The sequence below is a fragment of the Columba livia genome, chromosome 1, assembly GCF_036013475.1.
Source record: "Columba livia isolate bColLiv1 breed racing homer chromosome 1, bColLiv1.pat.W.v2, whole genome shotgun sequence".
Classification (NCBI taxonomy): Eukaryota; Metazoa; Chordata; class Aves; order Columbiformes; family Columbidae; genus Columba; species Columba livia.
The window spans coordinates 174,731,677-174,758,426 of record NC_088602.1 but is presented as its reverse complement, the minus strand read 5'-3'; the positions used below and the strand labels follow the sequence as shown (position 1 = coordinate 174,758,426).

At 42.3% G+C, this 26,750-nt stretch overlaps 1 protein-coding gene across 5 annotated transcripts; it reads left to right on the top strand.

The window, feature by feature from the left end:
* Positions 1-4,096: 4,096 nt before the first annotated feature.
* On the top strand, positions 4,097-19,537 carry DYRK2 (dual specificity tyrosine phosphorylation regulated kinase 2). 5 transcript variants are annotated; one of them, XM_065048430.1, is made up of 4 exons: positions 4,161-4,484; positions 5,265-5,401; positions 5,744-5,786; positions 13,762-19,537. In XM_065048430.1, the coding sequence occupies exon 4, from the start codon at positions 13,783-13,785 to the stop codon at positions 15,361-15,363; it is 1,581 nt and encodes a 526-aa protein (XP_064904502.1). In that variant the 5' UTR covers positions 4,161-4,484; positions 5,265-5,401; positions 5,744-5,786; positions 13,762-13,782; the 3' UTR covers positions 15,364-19,537. The 5 variants fall into 5 exon arrangements, with proteins under 5 accessions (XP_064904488.1, XP_064904502.1, XP_064904509.1 ...); XM_065048425.1 differs by lacking the exon at positions 4,161-4,484 and adding an exon at positions 4,611-4,736; XM_065048416.1 differs by lacking the exon at positions 5,744-5,786 and having other exon boundaries at positions 4,097-4,484.
* The last annotated feature ends 7,213 nt before the right edge of the window (positions 19,538-26,750 follow it).

Sequence of the window (26,750 nt, the reverse complement as noted above, 5' to 3'; positions counted from 1 at the left end):
AGCTAGTTGAGCCCTTAACTGTGTGCTTTCCATATGCAATGCTTGCATTTTTAGGTTGCTGTATTTTGAAGTGCCTACACTGTTCTTGGCACTATTAGCTAAAAGACCACATCGTAATATAAACAGTCCTGCTGATGCCTAAATTATCCACAACACATTAACAAGAACGTGATGCTGGTAGTGTTCAGGCCTTTCTGAGGCAATCATTTACTGGGCTTAAGGGTTTACTTTTAAAATATGAATTACTGGCTGAGCCAACAGGCTTGGACCTATGTTTAATTGATGATAAGACATATCCTAAGTGTTTGAATGTCTCCAGCTCAGCATCTAAGGCCTGCTTCATAAAAACAATGGGAAAAATCGTATATTTTTAATGCCTTAGGTCCTAGAATATTTATTGAGAGTGAGTATAGATTCTCCTTCTTATGCAAATTCTGCTTAGTGAGAGGATGATTAAAAGGTAGCAGAAAACCACGTTTTTACTTTCTTTCTTCTAGGCCTGTCTTACCTCTCCTTTTCACAGAATCATTTAGGTTGGAAAAGACCCTTAAAGTCATCAAATCCAACCATTAACCTAACACGATCAAGTCCACCACTAAACCATGTCCCTAAGTGCTGCTGTTCTCCATCCCCGTCATATGTCTGAGGAGTCTCCTATTTGCTTTACCTAGTGGTCATTTACCTACAGCCCAAACAGTTTGCTATGCCCAGTGAGAACAGTCAGAGCATAGCAAGGTGCTGAGCACCCACTGCACCCGTCACTGTGGGAGTCCCCAAAGTCATCACCACAGCTGTGAACATGCATGGCTTCTCAGGAACTCCCTGGTGTCTGACCACATATGCATTTACTAATACCACGATGGCAGAGATGCTGTGTGTCTGACCAGCCACTCTCCCTCACCCCACACCTATATACCAAAGCCCCATATAATTAAACCCTAACTATCATCTGCTTTAGAGAGCTAAGAGGACTGGCATGGGAGATTTCGAAGCAATGCTAAGGAGGTACAGTGTTCTAACAGGGCAACTAGATATGAAGTGGGTCCCCAAGGCAGCCTAGCAAAACAGACCTCAGCAATCTTTCACAGTTTGCTTGGAATTAGTATCTGTCTTGGTCACAAGGGCCCTGACTGAATGGCCCAAGAAACACAGCATGCTTTGTACCTCTCCTCACTGTACTAGCATATTATCTTCTATAATGCATTTTAATGTACTATGTGGGCAGGAATATTTTAGACAAGGTTTTACAGACAACATGTTTTATTCTAGAAGAATACTTTCAGACAAGGTTTTACATTATATGTTTTATTTCAGCTCTATTTTTTTAATTAATTTTAATTTCCATTCTATGGTTTTGATTTAACCACTTTATTCTTACCAAAGAGTTGTTGATTTTTGTTCTAGAAGTTTGTGCAGTTTATCACAGGAGGATGATACCTGTAACAGCCCAACCTAAGCCTCTTCAAGACAGCTTTAGCAAGAAGCCTTCTGATCTCACCTGCACCTCCAACTGCTGACCTCTTCATCCCCTTCCTCAGGTGGCCACTGTGGTGCAGAACTGGTACTGCCAGTGTTCCACTGAGTTAGCACTTTCCAGTGTGCAGGTCTGTTTGGGTACCCACCTGGAAAGAAAGTTTTCAGATTTTTCTCTTAAAAACAAGTGCTTTGATGATACTGCATGTCAAGCCCCTTTTAAATAGTCAGATACTCATGAACATTCAGTAATTTGTTTACAAGAAAGGGAAGACTAATTCTTTGTCGTTACAAGTTAGTTCACACTTTTGGGTAATAAAAGCTGAGGAGGGAGAAAAAAAGATCAAGAAAACCCCACTTAAGTTTCCTCTCTAATTTCTGAGCACCACAAACTTTCTCTTGTCAGGTGTCTAATACATATTTCTGTCCTGGGAACTGAAGTCTGTTGATCTCATCTTGTGCAGCGCTGGTCTGGAAAGTGCTGATATGTTCCATTGGCCAGTATCAGAAAGAATAAAGTTTTGTGGCCACTCCATGGAACATAGTTCAGATTCTTGAGTGTAACACTTTGCACGAGAGAATTAATCTTCACTTTGTCTCTGAGTATTTAGGCTTTTTTTTTTTTTTTTCTTTGTAGACCTGAGACTATGATTTTGAAGAAGGCTGTTAAAGGCATTGCTATTTGCAGCTAAAGCATTTTACAATTACATTAGCATGTTCCTCTTTGTCAACCTAAAGCCTGCATGAAAAAGGCTTTTAAATTGAAGTTTCTTGTACTGCATTCAGAAGGAATAAAGATGGGCTTGCCCTCATCTTGAGTTCCACTTCAGACTCCTTGACAGCAGACGCCAGGATGGATTGCAGATGGACAAAGAGATGGAGAGAGGAGAGGCATCTAGGCAAGCTCAAGCCCATTCTGAGGCTTAAAGACTAGTGCTGAAAGTTTACCATGCACAGAGTTTTAGAAAGCAAATAGTTGGACAAGCTCCAAAGTAATGCGTTGCCATTGACTCAAAAGATTGTTTATGATGTGATAGAGTAACTCAGTTTTTCATATAGCTTTTCACGATGGTCCAGGACTGACCAAACTGTGGAAAGCATATTGTGAATGGTATAACTGACTGGAAAGGGGTTGAAATAGGACACTTAACGGGCTTTCTTATCTCAATGTTTAGGTGTAACTAATCCCAGAACATGCATAAAGCCATCTGTGACTTTGACAGTCAGAGGACACATGATTTAAGAACGAAGTAAGAACCCCTGCAAGGCCTACAAAAAGATAATTGATATCAACTTCAGTTTTTCTTATCTTGCTTGAATGTGAACAAGCTTTCTTCCCCCGCCCGTTCTTAGACTCACTAGAGAAAGGTCTTTTACTTGGCTGTTCCTTAAATGTTTAAGGTATCTCACAAAGAACACTAATGCTGTCACAGTTTGTCATTCTGATGCTTTTGATGTGCACATGCTACTTGTGAAAATGATGGGAAAACACTGAGAGTAACTGACAAACAGCGTTCACACACCTGGCAGCCAAGGGGAAGGGCTATGTGCAGTGTCTGTGTGCATCTGGGAGGACACTGGGCAAGACAAATCTTTCTGCCACAGTGAAAGGAAAAACTTAGGTGGGTGTGGGCGGGAGAAGGTATGATTGTTTTCTCTGCATAACAGGAGCGGTTAGGGAAATTGTTTATTTTGTTCTACCAGTACAGGAAATGTCTTTGTTTATCTGTGGCACTGGAAGTGGCAAAGTCTTTCTATCTGGCAACCGGGATAGATTTTTTTTTCTTAGGCATAGAAAAAGGAGACATTAACTTTTCTGTCTTCTCTGTGGAAGGAGATCAAGTGAGGTCTGTCTACATATCCACCAGCTGTTTCAAAAGGAAAAAAACATGCATGGTCTGTACAGACTTCAAAAAACACTGAGCATAGGTAGGAGAGTTCATTTCAAGGCTGTCCCAAGCTGAGCGAATGTTCAGATATCTATTTTTGGCTCTAATGAAGTTCAAACTGACAGATCAGGAATTCAAAGCATTGTACTCCACAAAGCACGTTGTACGGTCTGGAAAACTAGGCAAATAATGCCCCCTGCACTCCCATTTCCCTCATTCTACCTTGAGGCACAAATGACTCCAGGGCAATCCCAGAGGCTCTCTTCCCTCGCTGCTATTTTTTAAGTTTTCATCCCATTACGTGTTACAAGTACCATCGTTCTCCTCCTAGTTTGACACAAGTCACCCCCGCTGCCTGAGTGGATCCCTCGACTCCTCTCCCGCTCCGCGCACCCGGCTCCCCACACAGCCCTGGCCCCGCCGGCCGCCAAGATGGCTGTGACCCGGGGGTGACCAACGGCCGGGCGGGACGCGCGCCCCTACCCGCCGCCCCAGCTCCCCGCGCCCGGGGCCCGGCGCGAGGCGGCCGTTGAGCCCGCAGGAGGCGGCCGTTGGGCGGGCGCGGGGGGAGGCGAGGGGCCCTCCCCTCCCTTCCCCACTCCGCGCCGGGGGAACGTGCGGGTACTCGGGGGGAGCGGAGCGGGAGGGGGCGACAAGGAGGGACGGAGGGAGGGGAGGTGGCCGGCGGGGCGGGGACCGCCCCTCCTGTGCGCTGTTTGTCCCTGTTCCGCCGCGCGAGGAGGAGGGCCCTGTCCGGCCGCCTGCTGCTGCCCCCTCCTCCGTCTGAGGGGACCGGGGCGACCGGGGCGGGCGCGGGGGAGGTGATGAGCTTGGGCCGGGGGCTGCGGCGGCGGCGCGGCTGCTGCTGCTGCTGCGGCGGGAGGCGACGGCGGGCCGTTGGAGGGTCTGTCCGGCCGGCCCGGGGCCAGGGGGATGCAGCGGAGGACGTGTCGGGATCTGGGTGTAGCTGATCGGAGAAGAGAGGCAGTCGCCGACCGGAGAGGCCGAGAACCAGCGGAGGAGAGCCACCCTGACATGCCTTTTCCTCTCCCTCCTCTCCAGCGGCCATGTTAACCAGAAAACCCTCAGCTAGCGCCGCCGCTGGTGCTGCCTACCCAGCCGGTAAGAAGCGTGCAGCCACGATCGCCGCCGCGTCGGGAGCCCGCACCGCCCCTGCCGTGCTGGGCCGCGCCAGGCTGGGCCGTGCGGCGCTGGGGCGGGGGAAGGCGGCGGGGGGAGCTCGACCGCGACGCGGCTGCCCCCGCAGCTGCCGCCGCAGCGGGGCCGTGCGTGTCGGAACAATGATCCGCCCTCCCCCCGGCAACCGAGCCCGAGGGGCCGGCGGGAGGCTGCGTGTTCGGCTCCGGCATGCTGGTGTGCGGAGTGGCGAGTTCGCCTCGGGGAAGGGAAAAAAAAAATAGAGAAATCACCTAGGGAAACGACCCAGAAAAAATTGGGAATTGCTGCTTTTGCCGGAGCGGCCGCGCTTGACAGGGGGCAGCGGTGCTCGTCTCCTCTCCCCGCTGTAGACTTGAGAACTCCTGGCAGGTTCCCGGCGGCGCCGGGATTTCGCCGGGCCAGACGGCTCGGGGTGGGTTGGGCGGCCGTCCAGCCCCGAGGCGTCTGCGGGGCAGAGCCGGCTTGTTCTCCCGGTTAGGCGTCTGCCGGTGGCGGGTTAATCTCGGATGAAGGGTTTAGCCGGGCGAGCATGGCCCGCCCGCGCTATTAGCCGGATCGGTGCGTGTGTGCGCCGCGGCGGTGATTAGCTTTTAGTGCCTTCTGCCTGAAGCAAGACGGGCGGCGGTGCCGGCGAAGCGCTGGGGCCGCCGCCCCGACGGTCGCGCTGCCCAGAGGGGTTGCCGCCGCCGCTGCTCTCCACGCTTACCCCTCTGCTCTCCGCAGGCAGGGCAGGGGACAGCGGCCGCCCGCTGCAGTCTTCCCCGGGCACCGGAGCCGGGGTCTCCCGGGCAGGAGCTGGGACAGGCCCGCCGTCGCCCCTCGCATTGCCGCCGCTCAGGGCCAGCAACGCCTCCCACACGGTGAGCCCGGGCTTGGGGCGGGGGGTCGGGGCAGGGGGGTGGGAAGGGGCGTCCTGCCCAGGGGGCTTGTCGCGCCGCCGCCCCTCTCCTTTCGCCGGGTGTCCCCCGTGGCAGGACCGATCCCTCATGGGCACCGCGGGGCGGGAGAAGGCAAGGGTCCCGCCGCCCTGTCCAGACTAATGAGACGCTTGGTGCTTAAGCGAAGTGCATATAATTTCTACAGACTCGGATCAAATGTGCATGTTTGTTGTGAGACTGGATCTCTGTGACTGCACTGAGAAGCAGCTTTCTCCCTCCCCCTCCCTAGCCCTCTTTCAGTCTGGTTTTGTGTCTCATTTTCAGTGACAAATTCGATCTTCCACACTCGCACAGAGGAGCTGTTCTGGTAAATGCATTTTTTGAGATGACATTATTTTGTCAATGAGTTTAGTCACTGTGATTAAAGGGTCGCATGAACTGTAGTGAAAAATGAAGGCTGCTCTCCCCTTATTAGCTCAGGCCGATAGCTGCCTTCTCTAGAAATAGCTATCACTGTACTTGGCGACAAAGACCGGATTAATTCAACTTTATTGTTGCAGTAGTTTACCTAAAGAAATAAGCACTGATGACATGAAAAAGATGTTATTTTCCGATTCTGTGATATCTCACGTTATCTCCCACCCCTAGTTAATCTAACAGGAATGAAACTTTACAAGTATGCCACTATATATGGATGAGGGAGGGTATCTCTGTCCTGAAGGCATGAGGGGGGTAGAGAGGGGTCTGTATGTTGTCATGTTAACACTAAATATCTGGAATTTTTATTGCATACATTTCCTTCTGAATTATGAAAGATTTCATTCTGACCCTGAAAGGCATTGATGGCATACTTTTCTTAGAATTAATGAGTTCTTCATGGATGCTCACATACTATCTTCGTAAACATATGGTAGAGCTTTAAATGGTAATGTGATTATGGGCTAGTGGAAGGTGAAACTGTGCATTTAGATATTAGTGTTTCAGTGACTTTCTATATAGCTTCAGGGGTAAAAGTGTCTTATTCAAATCCATTTATAGAAAGAATTGGCTTAAATTAAAAAAACCTACACTATCTATAGGATATTCTCAGAAGAAATGGTGTTTTGCAAATTCAAGGTGGAGCTGCATACTTGAGATCAACATCACTGTCTATTTATGTAGCTATGTTATGAATTGTTCATTCGTATCAAGGGGCATTTTTTTCACATTCATGTATCAGTTAAGTGCTGGTCGATTTTTAGAGTTGGGGCAACAGCTTAACTGTTTTATAAAAACAGAAAAGAATGTGGTACAAACAGCCTGGACACTGGTGATGAAACTGTACATATGTAACAAAGCCCAGACATAATTTAGGATTTGTGAAAGTGTGCTGGTCCAGCTGTATACCTAGGACTACTTACTAATTTTGGAAGTACAGAACTTTGGCACTTTTAGACATAGTTTTATGTCTGTGTGTATTATTTATAGTGTCTTTGCATATATAAATATTTGTATGAAAACAAAATCTTTATGTAGTCATGCAAGGGGTGTTCAGGCATTATATTTCTGTGTTTCAAGTATTTTTATACACATATCATTGTGTATGTATGCATATGTTTCTATATAGCCATGTATGCTGTATACATGTGTGTATATAGATACAAAGAGATGAAATTCTTATGGAAGCACACAGGGGTGTTCAAGCATTATATTGCTGTGTTTCATGTCCCTCTAGATTCTGACTGGTGCACACTCTGCCTTTCCTTTGTGCTATAGAGCCTGCTTTACAGTATTTATTTAGCCTTGGGTACTATTGTGGAAATACCTCAGACTGCCTTTATGAATTTTGTAGGTGGTTATTTTGTGGTTGGCTAATATAACTTTTTGTGGTAAGGATCAGATGTGACATCAGAATGCTGGATTTTAACCTTAAAAAATAAGGGCTATATCTGTTATGTGATCTTTCTATAAACTTGGGGCCTAGTAACCTCAGCTGACACTGACTGATTGAAAACCATTGGTTTTGCATCCCACTACTTCCTCTAGTCAGACCTATCTATTATAAAATGGAACATTTCAGTTTTCTTAAGCCATTTTTTTTGTGTTCATTTACTTATTCTGTTTTCATCCCTGTTGTAGTTATGTGACTTCTGTAATAGCTAGAAATTGAGAGCATTTCTCTTTGTTTTTCAGATTTTCAGAAGGTATAGTTTACTTAAGTGGTTGAACTTGCCGGTGGCTGGATGTAAGCCTGTATATTGTATATACACTAGTTGTGAAGAGAGGCTGAGATTTAAGGTATTTTTGAGTTTAAGCTAAAAAGTTTTCTTTTAATACAGAGAGAAGAAATCCACTGTCATATTTCTTGCAGCAGTGAGTTGTGTCATCTAGACTCTAGTGAAACTGTTGTCTCCTACTTTCAATTGAAGTTTCATTGGTTGGTAGAATTCAATAGCATGGAAGACCAGGGGTAGCAGGAGGGAAGATGCTGTTTACACAGGTTTCTTACCACAGGGCAGAGATTTGGGCTGCAGCCCCTGCAATCACAGCAACCTTTTTTGCTAAGCAGGCTGTTGTGTATTGTACCAGGGAAAGGTTTTGTTTATTTTTTAAAAAATTTGTGGCTTCATTGTAGGCTTATTCGTCCGTGCTTCCTTCCCTGACTATCCTTTTGGGTCATGGTGGAAAATGGAAACTCATTTCCAGTCCGTTGTCCTCTTCATTTTCCTCTTCAAAGTCATTGCTTTCTTTTTGAAGGCTTAAGTTCTTGCCTTGATGATTGGAACCTTTTTCTATTCACTCTTTTTGTTACGGTGTTCTTGCATCCACTTGGCATGCTGCAGTAGAGATTAACTTACTTGCCTGCTGCTCTGCTTGTGTAAATCCCCACCCGTCTGTGAGTCTCTCTCCCAGACTCGTCTCTGTCTTCTGCCTACCTTCATCTCTTTTCTGTCTTATTTGGCACATATCGCTGCATTCTGGACTCCTGCTGTTGCTCTTGCAGTAAAGCAGTCTTGATCTTTTTCTCCTCCTGTCTAGTACTGTAACAACAACCCATTTACAGTGCATGATTCAGTACCTTCCCTCTTCAACCCCTTTCTAAGACTTCCCCACAGCAAACCTGTCTTCTTTTGCCACAAGGGATGAATGTCCATCCATACGCTTTTGCATCAGTTGGTTAGTCTTAAATTTTTTTTAATAATATACATTATAATTGAACAGAGATTCCTGGACTCTGTTAACGTGAGGATCTGGTGGGTCATATGCTGCAAATTTTTATTAAGGGCAGCTGCTTTAAAAGAGGTGAAGCCAAAGAAAATACCTTCGTATTGCGGTGTTTTGATGTAATAAATTGCCACAGAAATGCTGCCGTGTTTCAGAGGAAATAACTGTACAGTTGTGACCTGAACTTTGCTATATCTAGATTTTTTTTCATGTTTCTGCTTCTTCTACGTAAAACTTTTGTCTAGGTGGGATATGAAGCTATCTTGACTTAATGGGGTGGTCTGGTATTTAAGCTTCAGCAGTTGGTGACTGAGCTTGTGGACTGCTGTAGATCTGGACACGTCTCATATGTATACGCTTCAGCTTACCTGAAGGGTTTAATTTACTGTCCATTGACTGTGTTTTTTCGTTTCAACATGCATAATACATGCAGGGTGCCCCAGCAGTATGGAGATGCTCTGTACCTGCATAGTCCAGACAGGAGGAAAAAAAATGTTAGGAATTGTTATCACTTTTGAGGCATAGTTCTGTCTGTGAAAATATTTGCTATATAAAGTCAAAGTTAGCTTTTCAAAAAATAAGCCTATATGGACCAGATATGACAGCAGCAAAAAATCAAAATGGTGTGTTTTTTCTACAGCTCTTGTTGAGCCACAAGCTCTTTAGGAGAATGGCTTAGTCTTTTTTGGTGTATAAAACCCATACTCGTAATAAAACCATTATGATAATCGTGCATTGTTGTTATCTTACTAATTAGCAGCTATTTTTAGTTCTGAATAGAGGAATGTTGTTAAATTCATTTATCAAAGGAAAATGGCCTTTTGTATATTTGCTCAGGTTGTGGTCAGCAAAATAGGCAGTGAAGCATGCCAAACCTGTAAGTGTATGCTTCTAGCATGTTAGACACAGTAGGGCTGAAACTGGAATGCCTAGAAATGCTGTAAAGAAACGGGTGTATAGCATAACATTTCTTCTTTAATTAACATATGCTTTGGAACACTGTTTCTCCCTTATTCTCACCTATGAAAAGTAATAGCAGATAAAGGCATCTTCTTCCTGTGCAGTATTTCAGCAGGCCATTGTGATTGCTTTATTACTAGGATTCATTTTATAAACTTTCTTAGATTTTGATTGACATCTATATCTGTGATTTTGCTCAAAATAAAATGATAGTATATAGCTGAAGCACGTGCCTGTCTTGGATAGTGTTACAGACTGCTAATATCACATCAAGTGACTTTTACAAAGATGGAATATGTCTTGGTGCTTTTGGAAGATACAGTTGAGAAAAGGTATATGCTACTGTGGTGTTCAGTCCTGTAGTCATAGTTTTGTAGGTCTTGAAACAGAACATTGCATTGGCTGAGTGTTACTCCAAAGGAATTGTCAGGTTTTTTTTTGTTAGCAGGTTGGACTCAAGTTTGTGCTACTTTTATGTTGTTACAGGTCTGTAGTCTAAGGATACTACGTTACTGTTCTACTTCTGTCCCTAAACCCCTTTGTGCAAACAAACAAACAAAAACCCAAACCTCAAACACTCCCACCCCCAAAAAAGGGGTGTGTTTGTTTTGTTTTACATGGTGTCTGTACTTCAAAGGTTAGGTTTTCGGCATAGCCATCAACTTCCAGAAAATGAGCAAACCATAGCAGCAATTTTGAAGTGATGAAAAATTACTGAGAGAGGGAAAAAAATCACATTGTTACATTTGCCATTTTGTAATTGATGTTCCCAGAAGACTCAGGAAGATGAGTTCTTTCCGTTCAAGCTTACCTGTTGTTTCAATATGTTTTATGGAGAATTGTGTACGTCAGTTTTTGAAGATATGCGCTATAAAAAGTTGTAAGTCTTTGAAGGTTAAGTATGCTGTATAAGTGCACGCAGGTTGTCAGCTGTGTAGGTTGTTGGATCTGGAATTTAGAGGCCCATCTGCAGAAGCAAAAGGGAGACACGTTATGAACATCTCAGGATTATGGTTTTGGATGAAAAGATGGAGCTTCTGTGTACCATGAACAGATTGTAACTGGGCTAAGAAGGCTGTAGTCCTCTGTAGCTTTGCAGGCCCATTAATAGTGGTTCAGGGAACTTAACAGCGTCAGTGGTGAAGCCTGTGGAGCTTGTAAGCAGTGCAAGTCTGAACTTGACAGCAGTCTCAAACACCCGGTAGCCAGAAGTAGATGGGCAGAGCAAAAGGCTGGTGAGAATCTAACTCTTATCCGGGTTGGAAATAGAAGAAGTGATGGTAATTCTTGTGCAGGCAGTACCGTGAGATGGGTAAAGTCCATTTTTGATATTGACTTTGTGGTTGTGATATGCCATCAATTCATATCAGCTCTGAAGCTCCTGTTTCAGTTTTTGAAAGAAGAGCGAGCTCTCTTCTCCCCCACAGCTTTTGGAATAGAGCCTGTGCTAATTTGGTGTCTTTTCTTCCACAAAGAAAACCAGTGCTACTGTCTGCATCTGCATTTGCATTCCCCAGCAGCAGCTGACTGAAACTGGCAAAACCAGTCATTTTGGATTTGGGGTGAAGCTGGGATAATGCTGGTGATTTCATTGTGCTGCTTGGCAGAAAAAGGCAAACTGTGAGCAGCAAGAGAAATCATGAGGTTCCCTGAAGGTGCAGGAAGCAGAGCTACACGGTTTACACTTTAGAATGTGTTTGCAAACATGCTTTTAGGAAAAATAACTCTTCAGTCCCTGTTGAGAGTAGGTAAATGTTTAGATTTTTTTCCAAGCCCTGATACAAAGCAAATAACTGAAATTTGAAGAATTCCCCACTACATCTATTGAAACAAGCAGTGCTTAGGAAGGGCGGAAAAATAGTTAAATCTGAAAAGAGGTGATTCAACTGAAAAAAAAAAAAAATCAAGATGTGAACTGTGGCAATGAGTATTTTGGTTAAGAAATTCTTAAAGATTATTTTCTCCTCTACGTTTTTTCTTCCTTACGGTACATTAGAATTGCCTACTTCTGGTTTGTCCAGATATGTTCTGGTTTGTTGTTCAACCAATACCACTGAAGAAATATATGTACCATGAATTTCTTAGCTTAAGTACTTGTAGTCTGTACAGTTGCTCTGCTGCTTCATTGTGCATTTCTTATGCTGTTTTGCAATACTGGATGGAGCCTCCAACACATCTTACTGACTAGATCCGTTTTTTCTGAGATGCACTATGTAGCAGCTGATGGGGCCGAATTTTCTTCTCAGTAACGGCTGTTTATATAGAGGATCAGGGCAACCTTCAGGGAATTGCTACTGCAGTGCACTTCAAACTTGACCTGAAGGAATTTCCTGTAGGCATGATAGGTTTGTTAAGTCCCCTTGATGATTTAATTCCTGGGGATTTTGAGACATCAAGCTAGGAAGGGAATTAATGTCAGTATCGTGTTTATCTTCACTGTGCTTAAATGTTACCAGCATGTTTTGCTCCGAATTGCAATTGTGTGGTAACACTTTGTATGAGATTGATCAAATTTGATAGTGTGAACTGAAATTGCTCTGCAAATAAATGTACACAATCAAACTGCAATGATGAAATAAAATGGACCAGTTATTCAACGTGAGTCAAAATGCAATCAGAAGAGCAGTCAACTTAGCAGAAGCAATCCCTGAGAGCTCTTGTTCTTATGTTGTGTGAGTTTCAGAGCTGCAAATTTCAAAATATTATCCAAAGGTGAGGGTGGTTTCCTGCTGGTTACACATTGGGAACAAATTACTGAATTTACAAAAAAACTATTCTGCCGAAGCAGACCGATACCTTAACAGAAGCACAAAATATGCTAGAGTCTGCGTTGCATGTCTTGGTTTTCTCATTAGGAATCACTTCTGCAGTTGCAGCACAGATTTTGTTGCCTCATATCACAGCACACAACTGTCATTTTCTGATTTCATTTCAGCAACCTTAAGTGAACAGGGAATGTGTTTTCCTTAGCTACCTAGAAAAAATAATTCTCAGATTAAAAGTGCTCTCAACCCTGTCTTGATCATCTGTCTGACAGTATTGGTGAACTTTTGGTTAGTAATTTGACATAAATATTAAGACTAGTGAATCAGCTGGAGAGACAGCAGGGGAATTCTTCCCACGCTTGTATAAGACCAGGCAGATGACAAACTAATTATTCTATGCTTCAGAGCAAATGAGGAATTCTAAGGACAACTGTTTTAGTGGCAAGTATATGCTTGTAAATTTCATAGTTTTCCTTAAAAATAACAGGTTTTGAGCGATAGTTGTTTTCACACCTCACTACTTTCAGTGGTGTTTTTTTTTCCTTGAAAATGCTTGATTCTGTTGTCCAAGTGAAAACTGTCCAGAACAAATGTAAATTCTAAAATCAACTAATCTTTTATTTCCATTCCTTTAAAATAAAGTTAGTTGTATATTCTTCAAGGTAAAGATTTTCTTTCAGCTCAAGTTTGTATCAGGCCCCAAATCTCATCTTGGCTAAAAGTTATTATAAGAATGGTTTGGGAAAGTGCTAGAGGATATGCTTGTACTTCATTGGTCTGAATGCCTTGCTGAATAGTGGCTGTCTCAATTGCAAGCAGTGAATGGCATCTCTTGAACTTCAGAGAAGTGCAGGCTCTTTTCCTCTTTGTGCATGTCACAGCACACTCCTTATTGCTTAAAATTGTATCTGGGGCTTTTGATATACAAGAAATTTGGGAACAAGTTAAAATCTTGATTTCTGAGAACAGGTGACTAGGAGAGCCTTAGCCATGTAAGTTCAAGCAGGCATCATATATTGATCTCCAGCATAAATAAAACTGCTACTGTGTTCTGTAAAGTGTAATTTAGTGTCCCTCAAGCATACTCCTTGATATTACAGGACTGTTGCCTTGAAGATTCCTTGGAGGATTGTTAGCTTATCATCGTAGCACATCTGTGATTGCCTTGTTGCAGACATTTCAGAGAGCCATGAAAGTGGCATTTGAGAAATAAGGATCTGGAAAATTTTACAGCATCTAACCATATCACAGAATATGTGCTGTATTTTTCAGATTATCTGTAGACCGCCGACTTCTACAAAAATACTTAGTTTTCAGGTGATTTAGGCAGAATGGCAGGTTGCAGAATGAATGGTGAAGCACAGAGTTCATGCCTTACTTGTTAACTGGGTATATATTTATTTTCGATTTTAGGTTGGAGGCAGTAAGCACACAATGAATGAGCACCTCCATGTTGGTAGCCATGGACAAATCCAGGTTCAGCAGCTGTTTGAAGATAACAGTAACAAGAGGACGGTTCTGACGACACAACCAAATGGACTTACAACGCTAGGCAAATCTGGATTGCCAGTGGTTCAGGAGAGACAGCCAGAGAGTGCTCACAGACGACAAGGGAGCTCCAGCTCTTTAAAATCTACAGATGGAACAGGGAAAATGAAAGCCTCCGTTATAACACCAGAGCAGGCAATGAAGCAATACATGCAAAAATTAACAGCTTTTGAGCATCATGAGATTTTTAGCTACCCTGAAATATACTTTTTGGGTCCAAATGCAAAGAAGCGGCAAGGTGTGATTGGTGGTTCCAACAACTGCGGGTATGATGATGACCAAGGGTCTTACATACAAGTACCCCATGATCATATTGCATACAGGTATGAAGTCCTGAAAGTTATAGGGAAAGGAAGCTTTGGGCAGGTGGTGAAGGCCTATGATCACAAGATGCATCAGCATGTAGCACTAAAAATGGTGAGAAATGAAAAGCGTTTCCACCGCCAAGCTGCGGAAGAAATTAAGATCCTGGAGCATCTCCGGAAACAAGATAAGGATAATAACATGAATGTTATTCACATGTTGGAAAACTTCACATTCCGCAGCCATATCTGCATGACATTTGAATTGCTGAGCATGAACCTGTATGAGTTAATAAAGAAGAACAAGTTTCAGGGCTTTAGCCTGCCTTTGGTCCGCAAGTTTGCCCACTCAATTTTACAGTGCTTGGATGCTTTGCACAAGAACAGGATCATTCACTGTGACCTTAAACCTGAGAACATTCTGTTGAAGCAACAGGGTAGAAGTGGTATCAAAGTGATTGATTTTGGCTCAAGTTGCTACGAGCATCAGCGAGTCTACACTTACATTCAGTCACGGTTTTACCGTGCACCTGAAGTCATCCTTGGTGCTCGTTATGGGATGCCCATAGATATGTGGAGCTTGGGCTGTATTCTAGCAGAGCTTCTCACCGGTTATCCACTTCTACCTGGAGAAGATGAAGGAGACCAGCTGGCTTGTATGATTGAGCTATTGGGCATGCCTTCTCCAAAACTCTTAGATTCATCCAAGCGAGCCAAAAACTTTGTGAGCTCTAAGGGTTATCCGCGCTACTGCAACATCACAACCTTGTCCGACGGCTCTGTAATACTGAATGGTGGACGCTCTCGGAGAGGAAAGCTACGTGGCCCACCAGAGAGCAGAGAATGGGGTAATGCATTAAAGGGATGTGATGATCCCCTGTTCCTTGACTTCTTGAAACAGTGTTTAGAATGGGATCCTGCTATCCGTATGACACCAAGCCAAGCTTTGCGGCATCCCTGGCTAAGGAGACGGTTGCCAAAGCCTCCGACTGGGGAAAAGGCCTCGGCAAAGAGAATTACAGAGAGCACTGGTGCTATAACGTCGATTTCCAAGTTACCTCCCACTTCAAGCTCGGCTTCAAAACTGAGGACTAATTTGGCACAGATGACAGATGCCAATGGGAATATTCAGCAAAGAACAGTATTGCCAAAACTTGTTAGCTGAGTTTGAAAAACCCGATGCTGTTAATATGAGAGATACAATGTGGCTGAGCCTTATTTGTATGAAAAAGTAGCTCAGATATACATTTTTATTTGCTCAATAACTTTATTCATTTGTATCTTTCAGCACTCATTTTAAATGTAAGAAACGTTGATTTTGTTTTTATAAAAACACGGGGACAATGCTTTAAGTTTTTATACTTATTTTTTAAAATATTTGTCTTCTACAGTACAATTAGCCTTACTGTAACTAGTGTGACACAGTAATAAACATCAGTGGCAGGCCACTGGTTACAACATGACTGTCATGCATTGCAGCGTGGTGTCAAAGGTATTAACCTTTCTCTTCCATGGTTCATATTAGGTTTCACCTGGGGTAAATTTGTAGGTCTCTGCCTTTTGGATTTTATGTGTATGGGTCTTGATTCTGCAAACACTCACACCTATGCCTGACTGAACTCCAGGACGAATACTCGAATACAGTTAAGCGTGAACTTATAATGTGAAGTGGAGCCATAGCATGTCACATTGTTATTTTCTATATGGTAGCCCAGAGAAAGTAGTGGTGTCAGTAATGGTACAGTCACCTCCTCTGGAATGCTTTCTGTATTCAAAAGTAATGCTTTTGATTAAAATGAGCATTTAAATATAATGCAAGAAAGAAGGACTTCCAGGGCTAAAATTACTCTCTTCTCTTGCGTGCTCACGGTAGAGTGAGAGGAATGGGTGGGCAGTCTCAGAAAGGATGAAAATGGAAGTATGTTTCTTCCTCTTAAGTCTGAAAGTGACTGATGAGTTGGTAAAGCAAAATGTTCTGGACTTCATTTCAGGTATATAACATTGAGCATTCACGCTGGGCTTCTCTCTCTTTCCCCTCCCTCCCCCTGCCCCATCTCCTGTTTTCTCTCCTAATGTGCAGCTTGGTCTCCCTAAATCACATAGGCAGAAGTGCTTGTTCTGTCAGTTTTATACTGTAACTTCCAGACTATTATGGTACATGGATTTCACAGATTGCTTTTATTTTTTATGACAATGTTTGTTGGAGCAACTGTGACCTCTCTGGTACACTTACACTTTGAATCTGCATGTGGGAGCAAATACTATGTTACTACATTGCTTTCAGTAGAAAAGTACTTCACCTTAAACAGCATAACTGTAAGTGGAAAGATCCTCAGTGGAAAGCTTGTCAGCTGGCAGACGTGATCCTAGATACTTTGTAATAAGGAAGAATTATCAAAGGAACATTAAATGGTTGGAATTTGATTTAATCTTTGGCATTTGTAGCTGAAAATTACTTTGAAGGAACAGTTAGAGATATGTGTAGATTTGTTCACGTGTGTGTGTGCTAATGTTTGTTTTTTCTTTTTTACTTTGGGCTGCATTCATGGAACAAAGATCGTTTTTACTGAGGAATAATATCTAGACCTATGAGAGAAATATTCACACGTTGTAGCATGCTTTCAACAGGAACAGTTTGAAATCTAAGATCAGTATTTCGTAATGTACAGTGGCTGTGGTCTACACTGGATGTATACAACATATGGAAAGGGAATTTTAAATAAAGTAGAACATGATGTAGAAGGATTATGGATGTTAGAACAAGACATACTAAGATGGATTGCATTAAACCTCAATAATTTTACTATAAGCAACATCTATATATACAGATTTTACTGAGTAACTTGTTCAAATTATGAAAAATACTTAAAGCATGGTCCCCTGAGAGGCCAAGAAAGTTTCCGGTTAAGTTCTCCTTCATATTCATTAATTTACCACTTACAGCTTAATTTTGTTTGTTTGTTTGTTTGGTTTGTTTTTAATTTAATGTAAGACTGGGGAGGGATATAAATACAAAGTTGCAGAATTCTCAGGAAACATATCGCTTAATGTCTTGCCAAAAAGTCAACACCTAAAGAAGCTCCAAAAATAATTTCTGAGTGAGGATGGTATTCGTTGATTGATAACTGTTAAAATTAGAGCATCAGTCAACCATTTTTGTTACCTTTTTTATAAAAGATTGTTTCCTGCCTCTAGTCAAATTAAATTATTTAGTGTTAAATGTTCACGTCTTTATACAATGTGTGTAAGTGCAATATGTAAACATGTATGAAATCATGTTAAAATGAAATATAGTAATACAGTCAAGAAAAGTGGCTTTTGGAATATGAATATTCACTAAGTTATGGTCAGTAAATTCTAATTCTGGAAAAGATATATATTAATTTCCATGTAAAATTAACTGACTCTCGTGACTATGGGAATACAATACTGTGTATTTTTCTACAGTAACTGGGAACCTTTACTTCCTCCACCACCTGCTTGGCTTTACCACTCCTTTTTACCTTAACTCTTCCTGTAAAATTTAAGAAATAGGGATGCTTAAGTTAAGAGCGGAAGAAAAATTGCCTCCCTTACTGTATTTTAAAGGGAATATTGATACGTTCCTGCTTTCATGGCAATCTAAGGTGAAAACATTCATAATGTTCATGGGTCATTAATGGGCTAAAACCACTAAATTTTCTTTTTTCATGTAATCAGTTCTTAATGCCAATAATGCATTTGTGATCCACCTTGTTCATAAATGCTGCCGGAAACTTTAAGGCCAAAATATAGTGTGCAGAGCTATTTTTTTAACCCAGATACAGTGGAACTTCCTCTATGCTAAAGGAGCAGCTACATCAAAGTTTTTAGGTGATGTAGCTGCTTTTTATTGGAGCTTATTTATACCTGTAAAAAAGTAGGGAGGGGAGGGGTGGAAGGGACGTTGCCTCTTGCTTTGATGTGATTTTATTCTAAGGGCTCTGATAATTAGGCTGATAGAAGTTGGCTTGGAAACAGTGCTTAGTCTCACATGTTACCATTGTCTGGGGATGTCTCGGCTATTTTCAGATTTAGTAATAGCACAGTGTTGTGTTGTCTTTGGTTGCAGTCTCACTTGGCTCAGTTTCTTGCACCACTGGAGTGTTCATTACCACTTAAGTGTATTGGAACAACAGAGTGATGCAAGATGTGTAGATTAACAATAGAGGATGGATTGTGCCCTCGGTGTTAACAATGTGCCTTTTATTACAAATACCACGTTGTAGGGCATGCATCTTGGCCTCTTTACCCTTTGCATACTGGATAGTAGGGATGAAATCTATTTTTAAATGCTATACCTATCTTAAAACATCCTGTAGATGATCAAGGCCTTAATAGAAACAATAAGGCAATCACACTGCTAGGGTAGAGAGGACACTCTGTTTTTGTAGTACGTCTTCTTGAGGGGTTAAAAATGGCCCTTCCTCATTGGTTGTACTTTAACATCAAATTGATTTTTTTTTTTTTTTAAGAAATTTTTGTTATAGTGACACTAGACAGAAATCAACTGTATTTGTAAAAATTTACCTCAGACTCTTTAGTTTTATAGTGTGATTTAATCCCAGGGCATTTGGTATGAACCAAAGTGCATTCCTTTTATATGTGCCTGGCTCTTATAAAGGTGGCCAGGGATTTTTACAATTTGGGTGCAAGGCACTTAAGCCACTTTTAACTTGGTGGGTGATTTGGAGTTATAAATGACTTCATGGGAATGTTGAAAACACTTTAGACATAAGTAGCATTGGGCAATATTAGAATCTTTAGGAAAGGGTGTGCATTATTTAATGCCCTCCATTTTTTAGTATTTTTTTTCCATCAATAATATTTGTGATAAGTACAAAAAGAACTCTTTTTCCAGTCAGTAAAGATTACAATATTGCCCAGTTTAATGCTACGGTAGCATTTAAATAAAATAACATTTGTGAATTATTGTTTCTAGGGGCTTGTACATCTCTGCTACAAATTGTAATTACTCAGTTCAACTGCTACAATTACGTCTAAGCAGTAGCTTGGGTTTTTATTGGGCAATGACTTAGACACGTGACTGTAATATGCTGCAACTGTGTGTACTGAAAACATGTGAAAAACGATTGAATGTGGACTGTGTATATATGTATGTATAATTTTCTGTGAGATGCTGCTGTTGCCACTTAACATTAAAGATGTTGTAGTGGGTTTTAATCCTAGTGGCCAGTTTTATGATACTGTATGTATTGTACAGCTGATGACAGGAGTTAAGACTGTTCTAGTGAATATTTGTTACATTTTATTGTTGTGGCCAGAGATCATTTCAGAATAAAATTTTATGTCCTACTTTACTTCTCTCCACTGTAGTTTGGGTTTTTTTCTGGTCGTAAAGAGAGCCCTTGGAGTGCTGGCATTACTTAAATGTGGAACAGCTTCTCCATGCCGGCTGGAGTCAATGCCAGCAGTGCCTCAGTCCCCCAGCATGCTTACTGGTACCTGCGTGTAGTAATTACCCATTGCTGGTACCTGCGTGTAGTAATTACCCATTGCTGGAGGATGACGACGTTGCTGCTGCTTTGTGTGTCTTGACAGCCTTGAATATTGCCCTAAGGCTGGTTTTGCCCTGAGGTTTCTAAAGTTATTCTCTAGACTTAGAAAGTAATATATTTTGTATTTTTCTTTGTTCCATACTTTAGAGAAAACCATATTTGGCAGGAATTTTGCCTCCATATGTGATTTTTTTCAGCTGTTTTTTAAAGTTTTAAAAATTACAATAGATCTGATTTTATAAGAAATATTTGATTGGGAAAAATGCACTGTATATTCTTTTTCTCAAAACTGCTTTTATAGAGCCCCGATTTCTGCGCTGATTTTTGAGTCAGACTGACTTTTCAAAACTTGTCAGACTTTGTGAAGCCCCAGGATAATGAGAACATACTGCGCAAAGCTGGTAGGTTAGAGTGGGCTAAATTCTGTTCACATACACACCCAAAGTAATTTCATTGTTTAGTGCAGAACTATATAATGAGTAACTGGCTACATTCTCTTCTTGGTAATGTCAACCTACACCCACAGCAGTTTCACTGAAAAGCTTTCTGAAATCAATAAGCACAGGGTGAAATAAAGGGATTTCAACTGCACTTCAGTGTTTCCTTTTCAGCATGGTTGGGAGATTCCAGAGCACAAAACCCATCAAGATTAAATATAGATAAACACAGTTTACAGCCCCAAAGAGCAACAAGCTAAAAATTACATCATTGTGGATTAAAACCTATTTGTTAATTGCTGTGTTCTTCTGAGGACAAAGGCCTTTTTTCCCCACCCAGTTATTTTAGCTTTCTTCATAGATTTCTTTTCCTTCGGACCTGTCTCTTGCCCTCTCCAGCCATCTGTCCCTCTTGCCAGCTCTTGTACACTTCTGTCACATCTGCTTTTTCATCTGAAGAAGGGTAGGGGTCTTCTCACCTGACTGCTGGTGTCTAGAAGTTGGGTTTTGGCCTGTGCCATTTGCTGAGACTCCCAGTAGCTGGTGGGGAAAACTGTGATGCCGGTACCGCTCCCTCACGGGTCTGACAGAGAGCTCAGATCCCTGTCTAAAATGGGGCCCTTGGAATGCCACCCCAAATCGTGGTCTGTAGCTGCTGTTATCCCTACGGTGCTTCCTTCTGCGATGAAACTGTGGCTTCCTTTGCATGTCAGCTGTGCACCTCCTGTTTTGTTTGTTTGTTTGTTTGGTTTGGTTTGTTGTTGTTTGGTTTTGTCTCTCTCTTCTTTTTTTCCCCAGCAAACCGGCTGAAGAATGTGAGCAGTGTAATTATGATCAGGTGCTGTGTTCTTCACTTCTAGGTGCCGTGGCTTTTCTTAAAAATCCCATTCAGTTTTTATTTAAGGGCTTGTTATTGAAAGATCCAGCATGAATTTTACACTTCATCAGAATGTGAGAAATTAAAAAGCGGGTAAATGTTTTGGGAAGTATCTGTATAGGGCTGTGTATGGTCAGGAGCTTCTATTTAGAGGGGGAAAAAAGACACCTATCAGACAAATAGGGCCAAATTTGAGGTATGCATGCATTATCTTTCCTGGGTTCGGTGAAGGTTCAATAATCATGTCAGCATTGGGTTGAGATTGTCTTAAATGCATGTCAGTGTCTGAAAACCATTGATAACCTGTAATTTCAGTGGAAAAATATATTTCTTTGAGAGCCTGTAATTTTAAACTCTGTGCTAATAAAGGATAATATTAAAAGGCCTTTTCTGTAGATAGAGCTTTAAAAATATTGTACATATCTTTAAAAAATATGATTTATAATGCTATTATATGGCTAACACAGTCTTGTGGTTTATATCTTAAATGTTTCTGAGAAGAAGAATATTAATTTTCTTTGTCTTGAGTATGTGATAGCAGACATCTCCCAGTCATCCCATATGCCATAGTGGAGCAGAAATGGCTTGGATAGAACTGGTTTCTGTTCCTTCACAGAAATCCTCTGTGTCTGTTGGAACTGGGGTTTCTCTGTGTCATTTTCTCTGTTTGGTTTTGTGTGTTGTTTGTTTGCTCCTTCATTTGTTTGTTTTTGAGAAGTGCTTTCCAGCCTTTGGCTGTGGTGAGTCTTGGATCTCTGCCGACTATCGGGCACTTTGGGATAGGGAGTACTGTAAAAATAATGTTTCTTTAGCTTTTTTCCCAACAATAAACAGAAAGTCTAGCTTGGTGCCAGACTCCAAAGACAGGGAGTGCACATTCACCTCCAGCTGCTGGGTTCCACTCTCCACACCAGTCGTTAACCTCGTTCTTTAATTTCTGCATGAAGTTCAGCAGAAGTGCCAAGTGCTGCAGAATAAAATGGCTTGTGGCCATCACTTTGAGGGGGAAAAAGAGACTACAAAAGCGATGTCATGATGTCTTTTTTGGATAAAGTTTGGGACATAGCTGGCATTAGAGAGGGGTTATGCTGAGAAGTTCTTTGTCAGGGAGTTCTACGTAACACCCTGGGAGGTGGCAAACGTGGTGTTCCTGCTAACAATGGAAACTGTTTTCCCTTATTTTGTAGACTGTGTTTTCATTTCATTGATTTGATCGTCTGTAAGCTGGACATGACTATGCATACCTTACGTACCTAAAGGTGCTGTCTGGAGTAGCTGCAAACGTTGCAGTGTTACTTTATAACTAACTTTGGTGAAGTTTTCATTCACCGACTGCCAGACCCAACAGTGCCCTATGCATAGCGTCCACAGAGTCCATGTAAGACTGTCTAAATGCAAAGCATTGCAAAATAGAGGTGCAGTGAAGTATTAAACCTTGATTAAACATGTGTGAGAGACATGTCCACCAAGCAGAAAAAAAAAAAAAATATAATTGACAATTGCATTATGAAGACTTTAGGCCAAATTTTGTTTCCAGGTATAGTATGGATTTATTTAATCAGACTTCTTTAATTTAATAAACATGATCTGAATAAAGAGATTTTTTACTTCAGCTTCAGCATGGCAGTAAAAATTCCATGCTGATTTTTTTTTCACAAGTGTGTGGGGTGCTTGCCGACACTACAAATACACTTTGCTCAAGCAATCTAAGTATAGAGATCTGCTCTAATATAATCTCCTGACAGAGGAGAAGGACTTACAGAATGTCTATGTGTGTGTGCACAACACATCTATATGTATGTATGTATGTGTATATATGATTCTTTGAAAAACAATACCAAAAAGTAGGCAGGCATTCTTTGTAGTGCTTTACAAAGAAAAGAGATGTGGCTTCATTTTCCCTTTGCCTCTTTGAAGGGTCAGTATCAGCCCAACTTTGTGTTACACACACGTCAAAGGAAACTCTCACCTCTGGAGTCCCAGTTTCACTGGCGGAATGTGCAGAATGAATCTCAGCTTTCTTGCTGGAGGCAGAGGGTGCTCAGTGAACAGGAGATGGCTGTCACCCCAGGAACAGGTGGTCCTTGTCTCTTTTTGCAAAGTGGACATTCGCCAACGGGATCATTTCTCTTTTGGGATTATAGCCTGAGTTAATGCATTTAGACTGGGTTGATAAACTTCAGCAGAGAAAGAAATCCCCAAACCAAAACAGAACTTGTAAAGCCCACAGCTAGACTATTATAAAAACAGATTTCTGAAGACCTCAGTACTTGTCATGTCCAATTGTGACACTTCCAAAATGGCTCCTAAGATGTGAAAGACCTTTCCAAAGGTCTGTGCAGGGACAGCTTTGCTCAGGACAGCCCTGGACTGGTGGCCCTGCCTACCCTGCACACTGATGGCAGTACCGCTGGCTGCCCTGCAAGACTGGTGCTCCTCACGAGCTTCCAGCACTTCTGCCTTCCTCAGCGTGTAAAGAACACTTACTGCATGGGTGCACACACAAAAAGAGAAGTGTTGCTGAGGAGATATTAAATGTGCATATCAAGGGCAGTGCACGCTAGCAGCAGGACAATGCGCTGTTTGCCTGTGGGCCATGTTGCCCCGCTGGACCTTCTCCTCCATGGGCAACTCCCAGGCCTGCCAGCACCCATCTGTCTGCCACGTTGGGATGGACCAGCAGGCCTCATTACCCCCAACCTAGCCTGTCACTGCCTATGGCTCTGCCTGAAAATTGCTTGCCAAAGGTGGTGAACTTAGTATGGTGCCTCAAAGATGAAGTTGTTGCCATAGGGTACCCAGCAAGATGTCCCAGCTCACTGGTGGGAGCTGACCTGAGAGCAGGCTGTGCTCAGAAGCTGTGGAAGGGTGCAAGGGTGGCACTGGCCATGCTCCCCATGGGGTGCTCCTGTCCCTGACGGTGCATGTGGAGCAGGGACACCTCCCCGTCCTCTCCTGAATGGCAGAACTGAAGGGTGATGCTCAGGTAACGTGCTCTCATGCTGCAGGAAGAGGAACGTGCTCCCTACCCCAGGACTGGTAGCATCAGGCAAAAGCAGCTTAGCACTTGTCAGGGTGGGAAGTGAGGAGGCTGTAACACACTGTTCTGCTGGCACGGGATGGAATGTTTCCAATCATAAGCATTTGCAGATGGCCTGTCTTAATTAGCTTTGACAAGTACCTAAGTTGCTGTAAGTTACACCACAAATGGGATCCTGAAGCTTTCATTTTTTGTCACTTTTAAATAAAGCTTTTTCCCTCCTCTTGGTATAGCATTTCCATTTTTCTTTCCATATAAGGCTCTTGAGAAGAAATGAGATCTTTGCGTAGCTGAGGAGCTATATTTTGATTGACTAAATGATTTATAATTAGGAGGTAGCTTCTGCCAGTGCACTTCATATGTTGATTGAGAATTGCCTGCAGCAAATCAATGCAGGCAGAGCTGCCAGAAAGGCATGTTAATGTCTTCTCACAGCAGATACCTTTCAACCCCAAATTTCCTCCTTCCTCTGGTACTGACTCAGACAAATTATCTTTATGGCCAATGACTCTACAAGAGTTACAGGGTTGCACTCCAAGGGCCTTCAGTGAAATACTTACCCGAGCAGTTATTTATGATGTGTTGTGTGGGACTAGTGACGCTGGCAGGCTTTTCAGAGCCTGTGAATGAAATGTGTGTGAAATAAAGCTGAAGGCAAGTGTGCCTCTGCCTTTGAAGTTTGTGATGGAGAAATCTCTCCCCACCTAGTAGAAGCCACTTGGCTCCCTTGCCAGAAAGGTAGCTCTGGAGTGGGCTCACTTGGGCAAGAGTAGAAACAGGAGAGAGCTGGCTGCTATGGGTCTTTGAGGAGATACAAACAGGGTTTTTGTTGTCTGAGGAAGCTATGGCGTAACAGACACCTGGGATGTTCTGACAAGGAAGGAGCTGGGCACATAATCCATCTTTGACTATAGCAGAGGATCAAGCTGAGACACTTTATAGGTTTTCCCTTGATTGAGGTGGGTCTGGCAGTGCTGGGCAGACAAACTCGCCTTTTGACTGAAGCTGAGGAAATCCTCCTGGGGTGGCCTCTCTGTAGATGGGCAGGTCAGAGAGACAGGTGGTTACAAAGGAAGGGCAATAAACAAGGGATCACTTTTTTTCCCTCTCTGGTTTCATCCAGCTCTCTCTTGGGCTGGACTTAGGTATCAGTAAACAACTACCTGCCTTCATGGATCTCAGCTTTCAGAGTTTACATTTACATATTTCTTTTCTGCCTTCCAACCATGACAGCCAGAACCTTTCTAGCAGCAAAGAGCCTAAGGGACATCCATTATTCCAGCAGACACCATGTCATAAAATCCCTTACACAAATTTACTATTTTTCTGCTATAAAAGTAGTTAGCTTACTAGCACCTACTACTTCTGTTGCAAGACTTACAAACTGCTGTTTCTCTGATGGTTAGAAATATGCTTTTAGCTTAAAATAGTAGATGACTTTTTGTGCTATTTGTTCTTGTGCCGGCATTGTCTTATAGCTTGAGTGATTCTTCAGCCCTGCTGGTATTTGGTCATGTATTTATAAAGTGTAATTGTACCCCCTTCAGCCTTTCTTTTGCTCAGCTAACCCTATTAAGCTATATTTGTTTCATCAGTAAAACTGACTCCACATTCCCACCCTACGAGGTTTCTGCACCTGTTCTAGCCCGAGTTCATCTTTGTAAGAGCTGTGGATGGCATTCTGGTTGTGGTACTGCCAGGGATATGTACAGTAAGAAAAATACTTTCCCTGCCCACCACACTACTTCAGCCAGCACATCCCAGGATTTTAATCCTCTGTGTCACGCCGGCAGCTCAGCGCTATTCCTCAGTCCTTTGGCTGCTCCCCTGCCTCTCCTCCCTTCTGCCCTGTACAGCTGATGGAATGCAAGTTACAGCAAAATTTCTCATGGCTGGTATCTAACTGCTTGACTTTATTCTATTAGATTTCCATCACCTTATCGTGAGGAATGAAACCTTGTGATTCTCATGAGTATATGCAATTTGAGAAGTTGGAACTTTTAAGAAAACACTAGAAATTACGGGTTTGTAAGAAAAAAATAATCGTATTCAGCATTCAGTTTTCAGATATATGTTTCAGGATGTAATGCAGTTGGCTCTAATCAACATTGACGGATCAAGGTGTTGCTGTTACACCAAAAAAAAATAGCAAAGATGTTTTGACTATTATCCTGCCAGCTGTCATGACTTCAACTGGTATTTTTCCTCAAGTCCTCACTCCTAGAATTGTTATTATACAGTTACATTTTCTAACCTTTTGCTGAAATAAAAGTTTCTAATCTCAGTGCTATATCTGGAAAGAAGTATGTTGTAAACCCCACATAAACTCAGAAAATAATTCCTGTGAATTTGAAAGCAGCAGATTAGAAAAAGAAAGCAGATTTAAATCCTAGACTAACAGATTTGCAGGATATGTATCAATGTTGCTAAGGTTTTCTGAGTGTTTGGAATCCTCAGTGGTATCAAAAACATTTGAAATAACATGATTTTAAGCAAATACTGGTTTTCAACACACTTAATTGGCCGTTTCTTTATGAAGAGATGTCAAGCCAGATGTGGTGGTACTGTTGTGCCATCCCGTTGTGCAGCTGTGGAAAGTGGGGTGAATTTAATGCATATGAGGAGCTAATAACAAGGCTGAACTTCACAGGCCGTGCTCTT